General features: G+C 35.0%; 1 protein-coding gene across 1 annotated transcript; it reads right to left on the reverse strand.

The window, feature by feature from the left end:
* Nucleotides 1-4,603: 4,603 nt before the first annotated feature.
* LOC131958370 (peptidyl-prolyl cis-trans isomerase B) lies at nucleotides 4,604-17,290 on the reverse strand. Its single transcript, XM_059323371.1, has 6 exons — nucleotides 17,181-17,290; nucleotides 16,677-16,859; nucleotides 14,153-14,315; nucleotides 9,377-9,467; nucleotides 5,714-5,898; nucleotides 4,604-5,052 (listed from the first exon to the last, which is right to left on the reverse strand). The coding sequence occupies exons 2-6, from the start codon at nucleotides 16,844-16,846 to the stop codon at nucleotides 4,891-4,893; spliced, it is 771 nt and encodes a 256-aa protein (XP_059179354.1). The 5' UTR covers nucleotides 16,847-16,859; nucleotides 17,181-17,290; the 3' UTR covers nucleotides 4,604-4,890.
* Between the last annotated feature and the right edge of the window lie 19 nt (nucleotides 17,291-17,309).

Raw genomic sequence — 17,309 nt, forward strand, 5'->3', positions numbered from 1 at the left:
TTCAGAATTCTCCTGATATTACGTAACACATAAAAGGGTGCCTGGTCTTAATCTCGCTACCAGTAACGATTCGAGATTTTGAAAGCAGAGTCGGGTACTCTAACATCGGTCTTGGGTCACTTTGTGAGGGGGGTGTTTGGTCAAATGTTATCACAATATTATTAAGTTATATTTTATAATTGGATTTTGGTAAACCGCCAAACCTTATTTGACAAAGTGTTACTGATAATGTAGTGCCGGTGGTAGACCCACTTATAAAGTAGAGATCGAGGTTCTTGCAAGAAAAAGTAGAAAGTATAAATTATTATCAAACTCTTACTAATAACAAACGCACTAAAGTAGATCTAAGTATAAGCTCACGTTTTCTCAAGCTATACAAATAAAGTTTAATGTTTAGGCCTAAGGCCTAATGGAAAAACTAAGAGTGAAAGGGTTGATCGAGCTCTAAAAAATTATTTTTAATACAATTAACGACCAATGATTTTATGCTTGCCCCCCCCCCCCCTCCCCGAAGAAACTCTGCCACCTATAATGAATGAATCATTTTTTTTTTGTTCCAGCCTTGTTTGATTTTTTATATAGCCTACTTCTTTACGTATCAGCTGTATGGGGAATTCGTAAAGCTACCGAAAATTGTTTCATAAAGAAAAATGTTTCATTTTTTTATTCACTCTACAGGATTTGCCTAAATTTGAAAACGAAACGAAAACAAATATGGCGTTAAAAGTAAAAATAAAAAGTGAGTAGCATCAGTAAATAAATAAATAAAAATTATGCAGAATCCATAGGCCTATCTCCCCTATTTAGTATTTATATTGGTAAAATCACGATATAGCGTCGGAAATTATTGGGTAATGTTCGTTGAGTTTCGGTAACATTCGTTACTGTAAGTGTAAACCATAGTTTATTTGACCGTTGAAAGAAAAATAAAGTCAAGTGCATTAAATTAATGTTTTAACTTAATTTAATGTTTAACTGACAAAAAATTAGCAACAATTAGTAAATCTAAATATTATTAATAAAGTCGAGTGTAGTAATTAATGTTTTTTTAAGAAACAGAAAAAACTTGCAGAAGATTTGCGACAACCAGCTCTAGACTCTAGTTCTGTTAGTAAATAAAAAAAATATAATTTAATATAAATAAGACGATTAGATTTACTAAAGTTAAAAGTAGTAAGAATAACTAGAATAATGTTTAGTAGCAGCAATAATTAGCACATACACTTAAAATAATTAGAAATACAAAATAATTAGCAAAACAGTATTTAAAATGCAACTAAAATCAATCCACGCACATTTTTCAACATTATGTATTAAAAATAATATGGTGGCAAATAAATGATGGTTTACAGTATTTCCGGTGGTTTCCGGAACGGCTCGACAGACTACACCATAGTTTTACTGTTTTTTACTGCTGTACAGTTCCGGAATAATAACCGACGCTATATCGTGATTTTACCTTTATATTAAGGGCCTAGCTAGGGTAAAACTTCATTTTAGCGTATTTTATTCCCCGCTTCGTTCACCTCCAGCTGAGTGTATTTTAATATAAAAACATCCGAAACACACCAAAAAAATACAACAAACTTAGAAGCTTAGATCTAGATCTAGAAGAAGCAGATGATCGAAAATAATTTACAACGACAGACAAATTTAGAAAATATATAGATTCTAGACTTAGATTTAAATATATATAGAGGATCTAGATTTAGGCTAGTCTAGTTCAAGTTGTTGGTTACGCAGCAAGGGTAAAGCACCCTAATCGTTACCCAGCTGCAGCCACCCCAATTTCTCCTCTCAGATTGCTTTAATAGCCTTAACACTTATATATAGTATTTACAAGGTCCTACACATATGTTGTAATATGTAGAAGCTATTTATTAGTTAACCTAATTATAAAAAGCTTTGATTGGTTGGTTTTATTCGTCTCATCCGGGACCTAGTGCTTTTCATATGGGGGACTAGAATCGCCTACATCGTCATACCTCAAAACTTTAAAAAAAATTAAAAACTCGTCTTCCAGAAAGAAAAAACAAAAGAATTTATCCTGGATATATTTGGAAATGGACATGCGTACAGCAGATATTGGTAGTTTTGTACATAAAACATCCAAACAATTATTATACGAAGCGATAAACAGGGGGATGGCCATAGCCTGTGGCACTTTACTCTATATGAACTCACAATGACCCCAATACTGAGGCCACCACAATTTCAAATAGCAAGTGCCCAAGCTATGACGTATACTGATAATAAAGTCAATGTGAACTCATGGTGAACCCTTGACTGTGTAATGATTTTTCTCCTACCAACGATCACACTCTATTTAATTGCAACTGTAATGCTTATTTAGGATATTGTTTTTACCTTTTCTAATTAAAAAAAACATTCATTAAAAAAAGTAGATCAACCAGAGGTGAATGTGAAGCGGTGAATAAAACACGCTAAAATGGAGTTTTACCTGGCCTATTTGAAACTCAAAATGTCAAGGTGGTAAAATAATAGACTAGTCCTAGTAAAATGCAAGATCCTGTGTGACATCTGTCAGTTTACCCAGCAGTTACAGTACGACCATCTAAGATTGTAAATATGATTTGGTCAACTGTCTACAAACTTTTTGTAATTTTTGGGTGTATTTTATTGGAAAAGCCTATTGCCAGCTTTATTCTAATTAACAACTTGAATTGTTAGCTAATTTTCTATTGAATCGTAACTATAGTTTTAGCATGAAGAATTTATTAATTTTTCTATTGTATTTTGTTAGCTGGTGCTCGAAATGTTTTAAGAAAAGGTTATTATTTATTAATATTGTTTATTGTTATTATTGATTAATCACACCCCCATATTTGTACTTCTACTACAGGCATAGATGATTACCATATTCTTGGTTTGAAGTTAGGGGTTACTAGATATCCTATTTAATGTTGATGATACCAATCAATCATTCAATGTCAAACAAATATTGGTGTGACTAATCAATGAGCCCCAATTTTTGTACAAAGTATCTTTTTATAACACTAATCATTGTTTTATTTTTTTTCTCCTTATTCAAAATCGGTCTATTTAGGGTAAGTAACCATTTTCATTTATGCTCCTTAACTGATAAGCAACCTGAATGATAATTAAAATACCAGAAATATTGTGAGATTATGTAAACACAGAATAGTGGTGTGGATCAGGTTTGAGTTATTAAATACCAAATACTTAGGCTGGTCAGGTTTTTGAAATAAGCTGTATAAAATCCAGTTGTACTTCACAGTTACATTTAAAAAATCAATGATAGTGTGCTCATAACTAACATAACATTAGTAATACCAGTTTGAGTGTTTTGTTCTACTTATAATTTAGCTGGACAGGTGTAGCAACATGGAAATGGATAGCAAATGATGATAACTGCGGCATTTGCCGGATGGCTTTTGATGGTTGTTGCCCAGACTGTAAATTGCCAGGCGATGAGTGTCCATTAGGTAAAGAGAAAATCTTTTTTATTGGGTCTTTTAAATCTGATCTCTTCATTCATACAAATATAATCATGGCATTACTAGAATATCACTCTGACTGAGTGTCCATTAGGTAAAGAGAAAATCTTTTTTATTGGGTTTTTTAAATCTTGTCTTAATTCATACAAATATAATCATGGCATTACTAGAATATCACTCCAACTCCTAACCGACTGTAGGTAACTGATTATACACCATTTCCCCTGAACCAGAACTCCAATTTTTGTTTTTATTTGAGATGTGTATACTTTTATGTTCTAAATCCATCAAAGCCATCATAGTAAAAAAAAATGTAGCCCACATCTCTCACCATAATAGTACTATGATTTCATGTCACCGAGTAATTATAGTGTAAAAATGTTAAGAAAAATCAAAACTTTAAAAAGTTGTTGTGAACATTTTTAAAAACTGGAATTTTTGTATTGTTTCAGTTTGGGGCCAGTGTTCACATGTGTTTCACATCCACTGCATTGTGAAGTGGCTTCAATCACAGACAGTTAGCTCCCCTTGTCCAATGTGTCGCCAAGAATGGAAATGGAAAGCAGGATAAATTTGATGAGCTTTTGGTCTTGTATAGAAAGAGAGAGTCAGATAACTTTGCCTGAGTTTTTGATTTGATAGTGAAAGTTTTGTAGAAAATGTAATGAAATTAATGACAAAGTATGAATGTAAAATCAGCTGTAAAAATCTTAAATAAATGCTACGCTTATAATTTTCAAATGTTTTTTTTTTAATTTCTTAATTCAGCTGTTATCAAAATAGAAGCTAAATTTTATTTTAAAGTAGTTTTAAAAATTTTTTATAGATCTTCTTTTCATTTCATATTGTTAAAAAAGAATTGAAGTCTTTCAATCAGTTATTAAATATTTTGGAACACAATTTGTTGTTAAGGTAGATTATAAAATTAGTTTGAAATTTGTGTGTAAAACAGATGCTAAATGTCTTCATTTGCTTTATGCTAACTACAAAAATAGTTTATAGTGTTAATATATTGTTGATTTAATTGTCATTGTTAATACATTTTTAAATTATATAGGTCTATAATATATATATAATTTTGTGGCTGCTTAAATTTATATTTAAAAACAAATACCAAGACATAAGACTATAAATTGTTTATTGATAATGATATCATTAGTAAAAATGACAGTTTTGGCTAGTGTTATGACACATATCCCTTTTCACCTAAACTCACAACATTCTAAAAACACATTTGCTTAAGTAACTCATGCATCAGACTAGGAACTATTTATTGGGTAACTTTTTACCTTGAGTCTTTCACTACTTCCAGATTGAATTTCATTGACAGTCATTCCATAGTCCAAACATGACATACAATGTAATTATACAAAAACAAAGTTACATTTCAAATAATCTAGAAACACATGTTCTAATTTTTATCTTTGGCAATGTCTCCATCTGTGTTAAACTGATCAGCTGTTAATGTGTAGGGATCTGTCAAGCCAACAACACCACAATCATCAATTGTAACTGGACGGATTGGATTCTGGCTTTTGTCTGTTTCTTCTAAGCCAATTTTCTCAATTGTATCCTGGGGAAAAACATTTTGAAACCTGATAAAGTTTATTCATTATTTTCTTCTTGTATTTATGACAGCCGTGCATTTTTTTAGAAGGCTCTCTCAATCCAAGGGAGATAAGTCAATATTTATTTTTAATCTTAAAAAAAGGTTATCTCCTTTGTAAAGAAAATCTTCAAAAAGTATTCTTCTGAACTTAAAAGTTGGCCAACTGGTGGTGAAAAACTAGTTACTAGCAGAGTTTATCCCCCGCCCCCCCCCCCTCCCGAAGAAAGTCTATCGCCCCCCCCCCCCCCGAACGAAACGGAATTTATATAGAAAATATATACTTTTTTTTTTATCAGTGCCCCCCCCCCCCCTCCCCCGGAAATATCAAGTCCCCCCCCCCCCCCCCGGAAGAAACACTGGTTACTAGGGGATTAAACCTCACAAGGAACCCCACCCAAACCACTATAGTCTTACTTCATTGTAACGCCGTATTTACTTGCAGCCCTATTACTATAGGTACCAGTCTAAAAAAAAAAACTTCCCAATAAGTGAGTAGGCTCCCCTACACACGTTCTGATAAAATAAACATATAACTAAGATCGTTTTTCTAAATGTGAATAGTAATATCTACATGTCGCAAGTGTAAACGCGATGTTAGAAAACTTGACAGTCCTCTTCAACTCACCATTCCTGAGAGAACCTTCCCGAAGATGACGTATCTACCGTCCAACCACCGGGCGGACCTGAGAAGGACGTAGAACTGTGAGCCGTTGGTGTCCGGACCAAAGTTGGCCATGCCGACCCACCCAGCGTGGTTGTGGCTGATGGCGAAGCTCTCATCCTGGAAGTTGTTGCCGAATATGCTGTTACCTGTGGTGTAATTCAACGTTAACCTTTACAAGGTTCATGCGAGCTCCTGGAATTCCAGGAGGTCCTGGAAAACTCATGAAATTAAAAAAAAAATTGTAAAATCTCCTGGGATTCTCATGAAATTTTAAAAAATTGTAAAATCTTCCCGAAATTCTCATGAAATTGTAAAAATCTCCAGAAATTCTCGTGAAATTTTTTAAAATCTCCCAAAATTTTGTGAAAATCCAACCCCTATTTTCGTTTTTGTTCCTTCGATCGGCAAGTTGTAGACTAAGATCTGGATTTAGATCTCAATGATGGATGAGCTGAAATGGTACGCATATTTAAAAAAAAATGTTTTCTGGATATATGATAAAATGTTGCCGTTTTTTTGAGGGACAAATACAACAGCAGAGCCTAGTTCGTGTTTGATACGGCTTGTTTTAGAAATAAACCGGGAGTGATCTCCCCTAAACTTTCTCGAATATTCTTATATAAAACAACAGGGGATGGGAACTCGAACTATAGACATGATTTTTAATCCATTTATTTTAAATACTTAAAGTTTTAAAAATAGAATAGAATCTCTTAGAAAAAAGAATTGCACACCAAGTGAACGCCAAATAAAAAAGTGCATTATAGTGCGCAATATTATTAGTCCTTTAAAAATTTACATTAGTTTTTTGAGAAATCGGAAGTTGCGTAAATTACTACTTCCGGTCAACGGAAATTACTCAAAATTTAACAGAAGATAGAGAATTAGATTTTTTACTTACATGTAAAATTTCATTTATCTATCTGAAATAGTACTCAAGTTATAGGCTTTTGAAAAAATTCAAAGTAGAAAAAATACCACTTCCGGTTATCGGAAATCGCTCAAAAGTTGATACGGATCTACGATTTTGATAAAATACTTATATATGAAATTTCATCAACCTAGCTGTAACAGTACTCAAGTTATCGTGTTTACACACGGACAGACAGACACACAGACATACGGACAGAATTGCAAAGTCCAGTTTTTCAGACTGGATTACGCATAAAACCTCTTAAATTTGATAAATCTGGATTGATAATTTTTGCCCGATTAAAATAAGTCCTCTATACTTCGGATGTGATGAAGGACTGAGGTGTAATACGGTGAAAATTGTTAAAATTTCAAGTGATTTTTGTGCACGATTACAATAATTTCTCTTAACTTCGTATATACGAGAAAGTAAAAATAAAAATGACGTCGCTGCCAATCTTAAATAGATCTAGCAGTGTTGTTTCTGCTGTAACGTGCGCTCTAGGCCTCCTATATGTTAATATTCTGACCTCAATGTGACCTTTCTACCGTTTCTTGTGAGGGAAGGGGGAGGGGGGAGAGAGATACCGGCCACACATTGTAAAAGCAGTCTCGGTTATTATCAAGGTGGCGATCTTTGGCCCCAATGTTTTTTCTAGTAATTCCAAAACACTGTTTCAAATAATTAGTAGACCCCTTCTAATTTAAGCTTATCGGATCTGGGTCTATATTCTATAACATTTTCCATCATATGAACTAACACAGGGGTCGGCAACCTTTTGAACCGGAAGTGCCAAAAGTTACAATTTACATAAGTTCCCAGTTTTTAAAGAGCCACTAACATTTTTACTTACTCGTAAATACGAAGTATAGAGAAAGTCTTGTAATCTCACTGATACGGAAAAACATAATTTTGCTATCTTGTCCGTATGTCTGTGTGTGTTTGTAAACACGATAAGTTTATCATATATAACTATTTTATCAAAATCGTAGATCCGTATCAACTTTTGGGCGATTTCCGATAACCGGAAGTGGTACTTTTTCTACTTTGAATTTTTCAAAAGCCTATAAGTTGAGTACTATTTCAGATAGATAAATGAAATTTCACATGTAAGTAAAAGATCTAATTCTCTACCTTCTGTCAATTTTTTTAGTAATTTCCGTTGACCGGAAGTACTAATTTTCGCTATTTCCGATTTCTCAAAAAACGCATGTAAATTTATAAAGTACTAATAATATTGCGCACTATTATGAACATCTTTATTTGGCGTTCACTTGGTGCGCAATTCTTTTTTCTACGAGATTCTATTCTATTTTTAAAAGTTTAAGTAATTAAAAAATCATGTCTATATTCCGAGTTGCCATCCCACGTAGTGTTATATAAGAATAGTCGAGTTTATTATTTCAACAATTTGGCATTTGATTAGGTTTAGATAGATATATACATTTGATTTTTTATTTAAAATATTGCTTTAGATATCAAAGAATATTTTTACTTAAAAACTTACTAATATTTCGCATACTTAAGTATTTTAGCTAGCTCTGCTATGATAAAATTAGTAATCAAATTATATAAGTATACGACTATCCCAATCTCTTTAGAAGCCAATTATGTTTTTTTTTTTTTTCTTTACGGACACCACCGGCTCAGGAGGTGTCTACAATGGCCAGGCAGACCTCAACACGGTCAACTACGACTAACCGGGCTTATCTTCCAACCCACTGAACGCAGGGTAAACTCGTACCCCACCGGCTCAACAGTAGGAAGTTAATAACTTAAAACACGTCACTCAGGTCTAAATAAATCCTTACTGACCAATGGAGAATGCATTATGAATAATAAATAATATTCCCTATTTAACGATATTCGAAAAGGTCGGCACTTGGGCAGTGGCAAGCATGGAATTGTTGCCACGGGGCTGGCTACAGCACCGCTTTGGGGCTGGTCTGGTGCCCAAGCGGGTGTCAGCAGTCCCTATACTTTCTACCTCACCTTCTCTTATATTTTCATACTATTTAAAGTTGTTTTTCGTTATATTTTTAGTGAGCTTTAAAAATAATTAAATAATCTTTAATATTTGTGCATGGAACTGGAGAGCCGCATATTGACATCAAAAGAGCCGCATGCGGCTCGCTAGCCGCAGGTTACCGACACCTGAACTAGCACTTTCTTAATTTTAAAATCTCCTGGAATTTATTTAAAACTCCAGGAAAACTCAAGGAATGTAGTTTTGGAGCATAAAACTTAATTATAAATATTTCAAGCTATTTGAATTTTAATGTCGCTTGTGTTACATTTATATATAGTGTCTTGACCTACTTTTTTTTAGTACACAATGTAGAAATGCCAACTAGGCTATTCTGTAATTAGCCATACACGCATAAATCCTAAGCTTAATTGAAAATCATAATCAGATTATCTTTGCCGGAAGTAACCTATACTTAGTATTGGGGAACATGACCGTTGTATAAGACGAGTAAGATTGTTTCCCTTGATTCTAATATATTAGTAAGATTGTTTCCCTTGATGCTAATATTAAGCCTCAAGCCCCATCTAATTAGGCCTATTTGTTTACTGCTCAAATTAACCTTTGAGGAGCGCACAAATATCCCTTTAACTACCGTTATAATCCTGCAATAGTTTCAGGATATTTTTATTTTTATGCCTTAAGAAGTTGGGCCTGCATAAATCGAGATTAATAGGCCACCTACCTGATTCGTGTTTAGTTCTAACATCTCCCATCTGAATCATGAAGTCACGAACTATCGTCTGCACTTTGGTGTTTTTGTAACTCATTGTTGACTAGCCGTATCATAAGATATATGTAAAATAAAATAATATTAGTGCATTTCTTCAAATTTTTCAACTAAAATACCGTTATTTATTTTTACGAAACATTGATAGGCCTACATGTTGAAGTTGAAGTGTTAAGCTAGGGTCTTTTGGGCATCGCGAGAAAGTCATATCACGAAGTTAGGCATTATTTATATTATATAGGACAACATTTAGACCCCCCCCCCTCAATAATACAAGACTCCCAAGAGACCCTCGGCTAGAGAAGATAACGTGCTGACACCTTTTTTCACTAAAAATGTGTCTTGGCGTCACAACTTGAGCATCAGGCAAATTCTCGGAAATGCAATACTAGAATAAATGCTAAAGTTAATAATTTAACATGTTAATTTTCTTTAAAAAGTTATGAACCCTGTGTTAATCTTTGAAGCCTACATGTAGTTATGTTTGTAGTTTTATGTATGTTCAGGAGCGTAGCGAGGGGGGGGGGGGCGGGGTGCGGACCGCACCGGGTGACACCATTTAGGGGGGGGGGGGTGACACCAAGGCAAAAAATAGCAAAATATATAGAGAAAAATGATAATTCCACCAGGGGCGGAACTAGAAAAAACGGGCCCCCCCGCAGAATTTTTTTTGGGCCCCTATATATATATATATATATATATATATATATATATATATATATATATATATATATATATATATATATATATATATATATATATATATATATATATATATATATATATATATATATATGTATATATACATATATATATAATGTATATATACATATATATATAATGTATATATATATATATATATATATATATATATATATATATATATATATATATATATATATATATATATATATATATATATATATATATATATATATATATATGTATATATATATATATATATATATATATATATATATATATATATATATATATATATATATATATATATGTATATATATATGTATATATATATATGTATATATATATATATATATATATATATATATGTATATATATATGTATATATATATATATATATATATATATATATATATATATATATATATATATATATATATATATATATATATATATATATATATATATATATATATATATATATATATATATATATATATATATATATATATATATGGAAAACAAGGGTCGCTCTAAATTTAAAAAAAAAAGAATTCCATCTGGTACACGAATAAATCAGAGGTTTTCCAACACACGAGCTGGCCCCTTTCAGTTTTCCAAGTGAGAAGCACGGACTCTCTAAATCTAGTCCAACACACCAAACTGAGGCTTTCATCAAAACGTTACCAACCGTGTGCCCTGTTTTCCAGAAGTTGAATTCAATGTTAACAATGTCGGCAGTTCATTTCTTGGATCTTAGGGCTCGGGTTTGTCCACACTACCAACTAGACACGCCAAGGCATGCTGCGACGGCCCAGGTGTCAGGGGAGTCACGGGGCTCTTGGAGCTACCGGTTACATTACTGCACGGGTGATGGGTGCAACACATTGTTTCTTCCGGCAGAGCTCCCCCCCCCCCCTCCCCTAAAACAGTCTACCCGGGAAGAAACATTGGTGCGACACCTAATTAGATTTAGTCGTCGAGTGTTGTAGCGAGACTTATTCCAAGTGTTGTGGGAACTTATAAGCGACTGTCTGTGGGGGCCAACTTGCTCATATGTGATGCGCTCAGGATGACACTGCCGCCGGTTGTATTCAAGTAGTAACCTCATCTGCTTATGCAGGATCTTCGGGCGTTAAATCACATATTTCCGTTGGGCGTCCCCACTCCAATATGTACAAATGTTAGGCCTATGACAGAAACCTATGCGGGACTGTACTCAACAGCTTCCCAAGTTTTCATGGCGATTGGGTGAATGATGCAGTAATGCATAATAGAGAGAAAAATGTTTTTCACATGTACAACTGTATGTGGCCAGGTCACTCGTTGGATAACCTTCTGATTTAGGGGAGGGGGGGAATCGGCAAATGATGTCCCATTTTTTAACGACTAACAAAAAGCCAGACCCTCACACACACCCACCTCAATGACGTCATTTATAAATAGTAATTTACTATTAATAATGTTCAATTAATTCTAAACGTTCTAATTAATTTCTAAATAATTATATAAAAAATAATCTTACCTGCCCTGTTTTGTGAATTAGATGTGCCTAATACTATGAAAGTAAATTAATATCTGTTGACTAGATCTAGTGCTGTCTAGTGTCTGACAAAATGTGCTGAAGTGGTGAATCGTACGGTTAGGAAGTAGTTCATAAACGATACATATATCTCCTCGATACTTGTGAGGTTGAGAAAGAGGGGTGGGATAGGGTTCGGCTCGGGAAAAAACTTGAAAGAGACAACAAAATGCCGCAAAGAAAAACCGCGCATCATGAAAGCCCAATTCATATGTAGCGGCTTTTCGTGCTATGGACTTTGTTGTTTTTTTTAAAAAGAATTTTGCCGGCGACAGCGTGTTTTTGATTGTAGGGAAATAGAACTCGGCCTTGACGATGGTTAAAAAATACAACTATAAATAACTCTTTTAAATATGTAAAAAATTTGTCGACAATTTTTTAACCCCCTTTTTGGTCCCCATCCCCTGCCCCATCCGCCACAGTACACTTTGGAGGATCGGTCAAACAGTTACGTGTCCTCTATTTAGCTATCAAGGGGGGGGGGGGGGGGCAAAGAGTCAAAGAAGTCATTCAAATTTGAAGAGTTGCCTATATTTTACACTGTAGTTTGTGTAAAGGATTTTATCTTTTGCGGAAGAGCGAGGTATAGTGACTGTAAAATAAAGATAATCGTACCGCAGCTACAGTGTTTTTCTTTTACAAACCAAAAATTAAGGCAAAAATACACGAAAATTTAATTCAAAATTTTTAAAAATATTAATTTTGGTCAGCCGTGGGCCCCTAAATGGCCTGCCCCCCCCCCCCCCCCCCGCACATTGCGGGGTCTGGCGGGACTGTAGTTCCGCCCCTGTTCATCAGGAAAATGAACAATTACTGACTAGTGTCTTTAACAAAATGTACAGAAGTGGTCAGTTTACAGTTCAGTAGTTCATAGACGGTTCGTTAATCTATGCACTACATCTTATTGTAAGAGTAAGGGTGTGATGAGGGGTAGAGGTTAGGGGGGAGGGTGAGAGGGGAGGGGAGACAGTTGGGAAGGTTCATTGGAAGGGGACAAGAAAGCGCCGATAAACATCTACATCAATAGAGCCGACTTTTTCCGATCGTCTAGAAGACCAGGATAGTCGCCCCATCATTTCCCCAGCCCGATTTCAAAGCGTGCCGGCACAACCAAACTTTAGATGCTTCGCTGAAGGGAAATCACAAGTTTATTTTACAAGTTTATTGATACAGTTGTTAAAGTTAAAAATGAACGAAATTATAAATGTATGAGATCGAAATAAATAATTATATTTTTTGTAGAATTCAGGCCAGTAGTTTAAACACACAATCATAGATATGTATTTTAATAATGTAAACAATATAACAATGCTTTTTTGTTCTTCTAATAAACGCCACTAAAAAGAACGGTAGGCTACGTCTTGAAGTTGTCTATATGTCTGGCGGTCTCTCGAGCTATATTGTCTGTACATTTTTCTCAAAGACGTTTGCCGACTATCGTGTTTGTTTGTAACTGTAGAAGAAAGAAAACTCGACATCCACCTTTTTTTTTTAAATTTTTAAAATAATTTAGCCAGGATTTTTGGGCCCCCAATCGGTCTGGGCCCCCCCGCATTGCGGGGTCTGGCGGCACTGTAGTTCCGCCCCTGAATTCCACTTAATTGAGTGATTAATTCGAGTGTTAAATAGTGTTTTAAGAGGTGCAAATCGAAAGTTTGAGGAGGGGGGGGGGTGCAAATCGAAAATTGAAAGTCTGTCCCCGGGAAGGGTCGCTACGCCTCTGGGGGGTGACACCATTAAGTGCCGCACCGGGTGACACCCGACCTCGCTACGCCACTGCGTATGTTTTCTGTATGTTGCCGACTGCATAAGTAATTTACACATCACTGATGATAAACTATGTGAATTGCTTATCCAGCATTACATAGCAATTCAAGCTTCAACAATCGCAAGAGCATATCACTCAGAAGGCATCATCCTCTCACATCTTATACATTTTCACACAAAATTAACTCGAAGATAAAAATAAAACAATAGTAAAATCTTGCTTTAAAAATCGGCTTTAAAAAAAGTGTTTGCATCTTCAAGGAAAAAAAAACTTGATCTGCTTTGTCAACAGAGCATGGCGGGACTTTAGGTGAAATCAATGATGCGATAGGCACAGATGTTTAGGAGTTTTAATGCAAAGATTTTTCTAAGCTTTGAGAAATTGATTTTTTAGGTCTGTGTAGCAAACGTGTGTTACATGGTGACATTCTTGTGTGTATAATATGAGAGGGGGTTGAATTTTTCAAAACCAAATATAGGCCAACAATGGCGGTTGAATTGGTTGAAATAGTCTATTCTATTTTTTGTGTTTTTTTTTATTAGACTGAATATTTTTTTCAACTACTACAGTCTTTATATTTATAAAAATAGTTCCAACAGTGAAAGCTCGCAAACTGCACTCTTAAAAAGAAACTATGTCGTGATAGTGAGACTGGCCCAAATATTGCAGTAACTCTTACCCTTCCCTTTTTGTAGCCTTTGGCCAGAGAAACAAAATTGAGACACGTGATGGGGGTGAGTTTGCCAAAACAACCAATTGTCACTCTTCCTGTGAAGTCTTCATCAGGGCCATAGTAGTCTTGAATCCTCAAATCAAACCATATCTCCTCTGTCACTGTTAAACTAAAACAAAACATTTTTTTTTCAGTTTTCTGAATAAATAAACTTAGTACTGTTATGGTTAATTTACAAAAAATAATAATACACATCGTTAAAATACGTATTTGAACACATCATCAAAGTACTTATTTGACATGTAAAAAATACTAACTAAGCTAACTTTGCTTACATCAATCAAATTTAATATAAGGATATTAAAAGTTTTTTTTAAAAAAAGTTCATGGAGGTCTATTTCTTTGCAATGGTGCCGATATGATAGTGGGTCACGTTAAAAAAGCTCACTTAGCAAGAAAAAAAAGTCTACATCACTTAACCCCTTAACGCCGACAGTCGCGTTTTCGCGACATACCGATTTAGCGCATAGTATTTGCGCATATGTACATTGATCCTACTGCCGTCGGTCGTTGTGTATTGGGTACATCCAGACGGTTGTATTGGTACCAGCGGTCACGTTGTCAAGTCGAAATTTATGACGTCACACTCTCTTGACTCACGCGCATCGTAATTTTTTTGACTTCGTGAATTCAGCCTACTTACATTGATTATTATTACTAAATAGGTGATCCGTTTCTGCTACAAAAAATACTAATAGCTTTATTATTCATTCTTTTATGTATATAAACAATATAAATCACATATGAGAATAATTTTGGAAGTTATCTGCTAATTACGGTTTGTCGCGTTTTCGCGACATCCGGCAATAAGACATCAAATGGAACTTGGGTGCCAAGCAGGTATAACGAAATACGATGCATCGCCAAGCTGTCATTCATTCAAGTATGATTATAAATAAGTAAAGGATTTACAATATGGTCTTCGCCTATATATAAAACTGCACTTTAGAACGTTACGGTCCATGTGGTAGGTGAAGTAGAGTTCACCTGTTTCATTGATATTAGCATATGGAGAGAGAGCGATGCTAGAATAATGTGATCATGTTGCTGGGTACAATATAACGAATTTAGCTTTGAAATAGTGTTGTACAATATTAGGAGAACATAAAAAACAAAATAGACAACAGGAAGTGAGGTGGTGGACCACTATCCTGGATACCACCAAATAAAGGTCTTCACAGTGACCTTGACAATAATTACATTGAGCATAGACCTACACCTCGTAATAAATACAGTAAGGTTGAGTGCTGACACACATACCCTTTGCAGTGCTATTGAATAACCACATTAGTGGCATTATACTGGCATTTAGTACCTACACCAGTGTTATTGAGTATCCACATCTTCAGCACTGAGTACCAACATCAGTGACACTGAGCAACCACAGTTTGAACAATAAGCAATCACAGCAGTGCTACTGAGTACCCACTGCTAAGGATGAGTACCTATATCAACGTTATCGATAACCAACAGCTCCAGCGCTGAGTACCCACAGCAGTTACACTAAGAACAGACTGCAGTAACACTGAGTACCCACAGCTTCAAGAGTGAGTACCCACAGCTTCAGCACTAAGTACACATGGCTTCAACACTCAGTACCCACTGTTTCAGCACTGAGTACCCATAGCAGTGGCAATATGTAGCTACAGCACTGTGTTTGGTAATCAATATCAGAATCAGTTGAGAACAATAGCCATAGCACGAATTGCAAACATAGGGTACCATCAACAATAGCAGTGAGTACCCACACCGGTGGCACTGAGTACCCACAGCAGTAACACTAAGTACCCACAGCAGCTGCATTGAGCATGGACGAATATACAATGGCTGAACACTGTCATTTAGGACATTATTTGTTCACGTGATTTGTGTGTATAGCAAATATTGGTCAAATGAGAAATATGCGTCTTTATTAGTTGACCTTGAATAAGAGTTCACGAAAATTACGTAACCGGGGACAACTAAGGCTCTACACATTGAAGGAAGTCCTTTCATATGTAGTGTGTTACTGTAGTGTAGTAGAATTACGACAGCAAGACATCAAAATACCTATTCATAAGAGTTAGTCAGTGAGCAGGTGCAGCAGAGTTATGTAACTCTATGCCTGAGCTAATAAAATATAGTTTTCATGAGTTTTGCAAGTGATTCTACATCTCCTTGCATGTCCGTATGTTTAGTTTGTGATATTTTATTGTTTGTGCATGGATATTTAGAGAAACATGTGACAGTAAAAATAGTAAAATGACCCGGACTTAAAAAAAAATTAAATTACTGTTTGGTCCATAAGTGCCTGATGTCGCGTTTTCGCGACATACCGTAATTATCATCAAAAATAAGTCAGAAGTCAAAAACAACTATATATCTCAAATTCAGTGACAGTATGATGAGAGAAAATCAGCACAAATAATTTTTTACACACTTGGAACATAATTCAGGCATTAAGGGGTTAACAAACAAAAAACATTCTTGCCTTGTCGGCGGAGGAAGAATTTCTTTCCCTCCGTACACCCGTTTCTCTGTACTAACTGGTTTGACGTCAAACTCGTCTGATTCTATTTCGGCATCTTCTTCCAGAGAGACGGCAGTAGCTAGGAGTGACACCACAAGTGTCAACACCAAGGCTACTGTATAGGGAGCCATGATAAGTTGATGCCTAGTGTCAAAGTAGACAATGTTCATAAAATTATTTCATTATAACATCCTTAGTAACTTAAAAAAAATAGATACAGTTCTTTTTACTTTTTTGGTTAAATTATACAATTAAGAAGTCATACTTTCATACAAGTATACTATCATTATCAAACAAAGACGTAGTCCTCGCATTTATTCAAAAGTGATGGTCACGTAATTACCATTGTTGCAAAAAAAAAAAAGTACACTAATAAACACACTAGAGTCAAAATATAATTTTTCCAATAGGTTTCTGAGTAGGAATAATTTATAGGAACAATTAGGAAAAAACTTCAACACGTACCCGGGTGACCGTTGGAGAAGACAAGTGGTGTGTAACGTGAGTATAGTTTTACAGCCGACACTTGGCCACGCATACAAGGTAACGTGTGCGGCACGAAGGTCGATGTCAGGATTGATTTTTCACGCGATG

This window comes from Physella acuta, unplaced genomic scaffold (assembly GCF_028476545.2).
Source record: "Physella acuta isolate Inbredline_101_S28 unplaced genomic scaffold, ASM2847654v3 ptg001322l, whole genome shotgun sequence".
Lineage (NCBI taxonomy): Eukaryota > Metazoa > Mollusca > Gastropoda > Physidae > Physella > Physella acuta.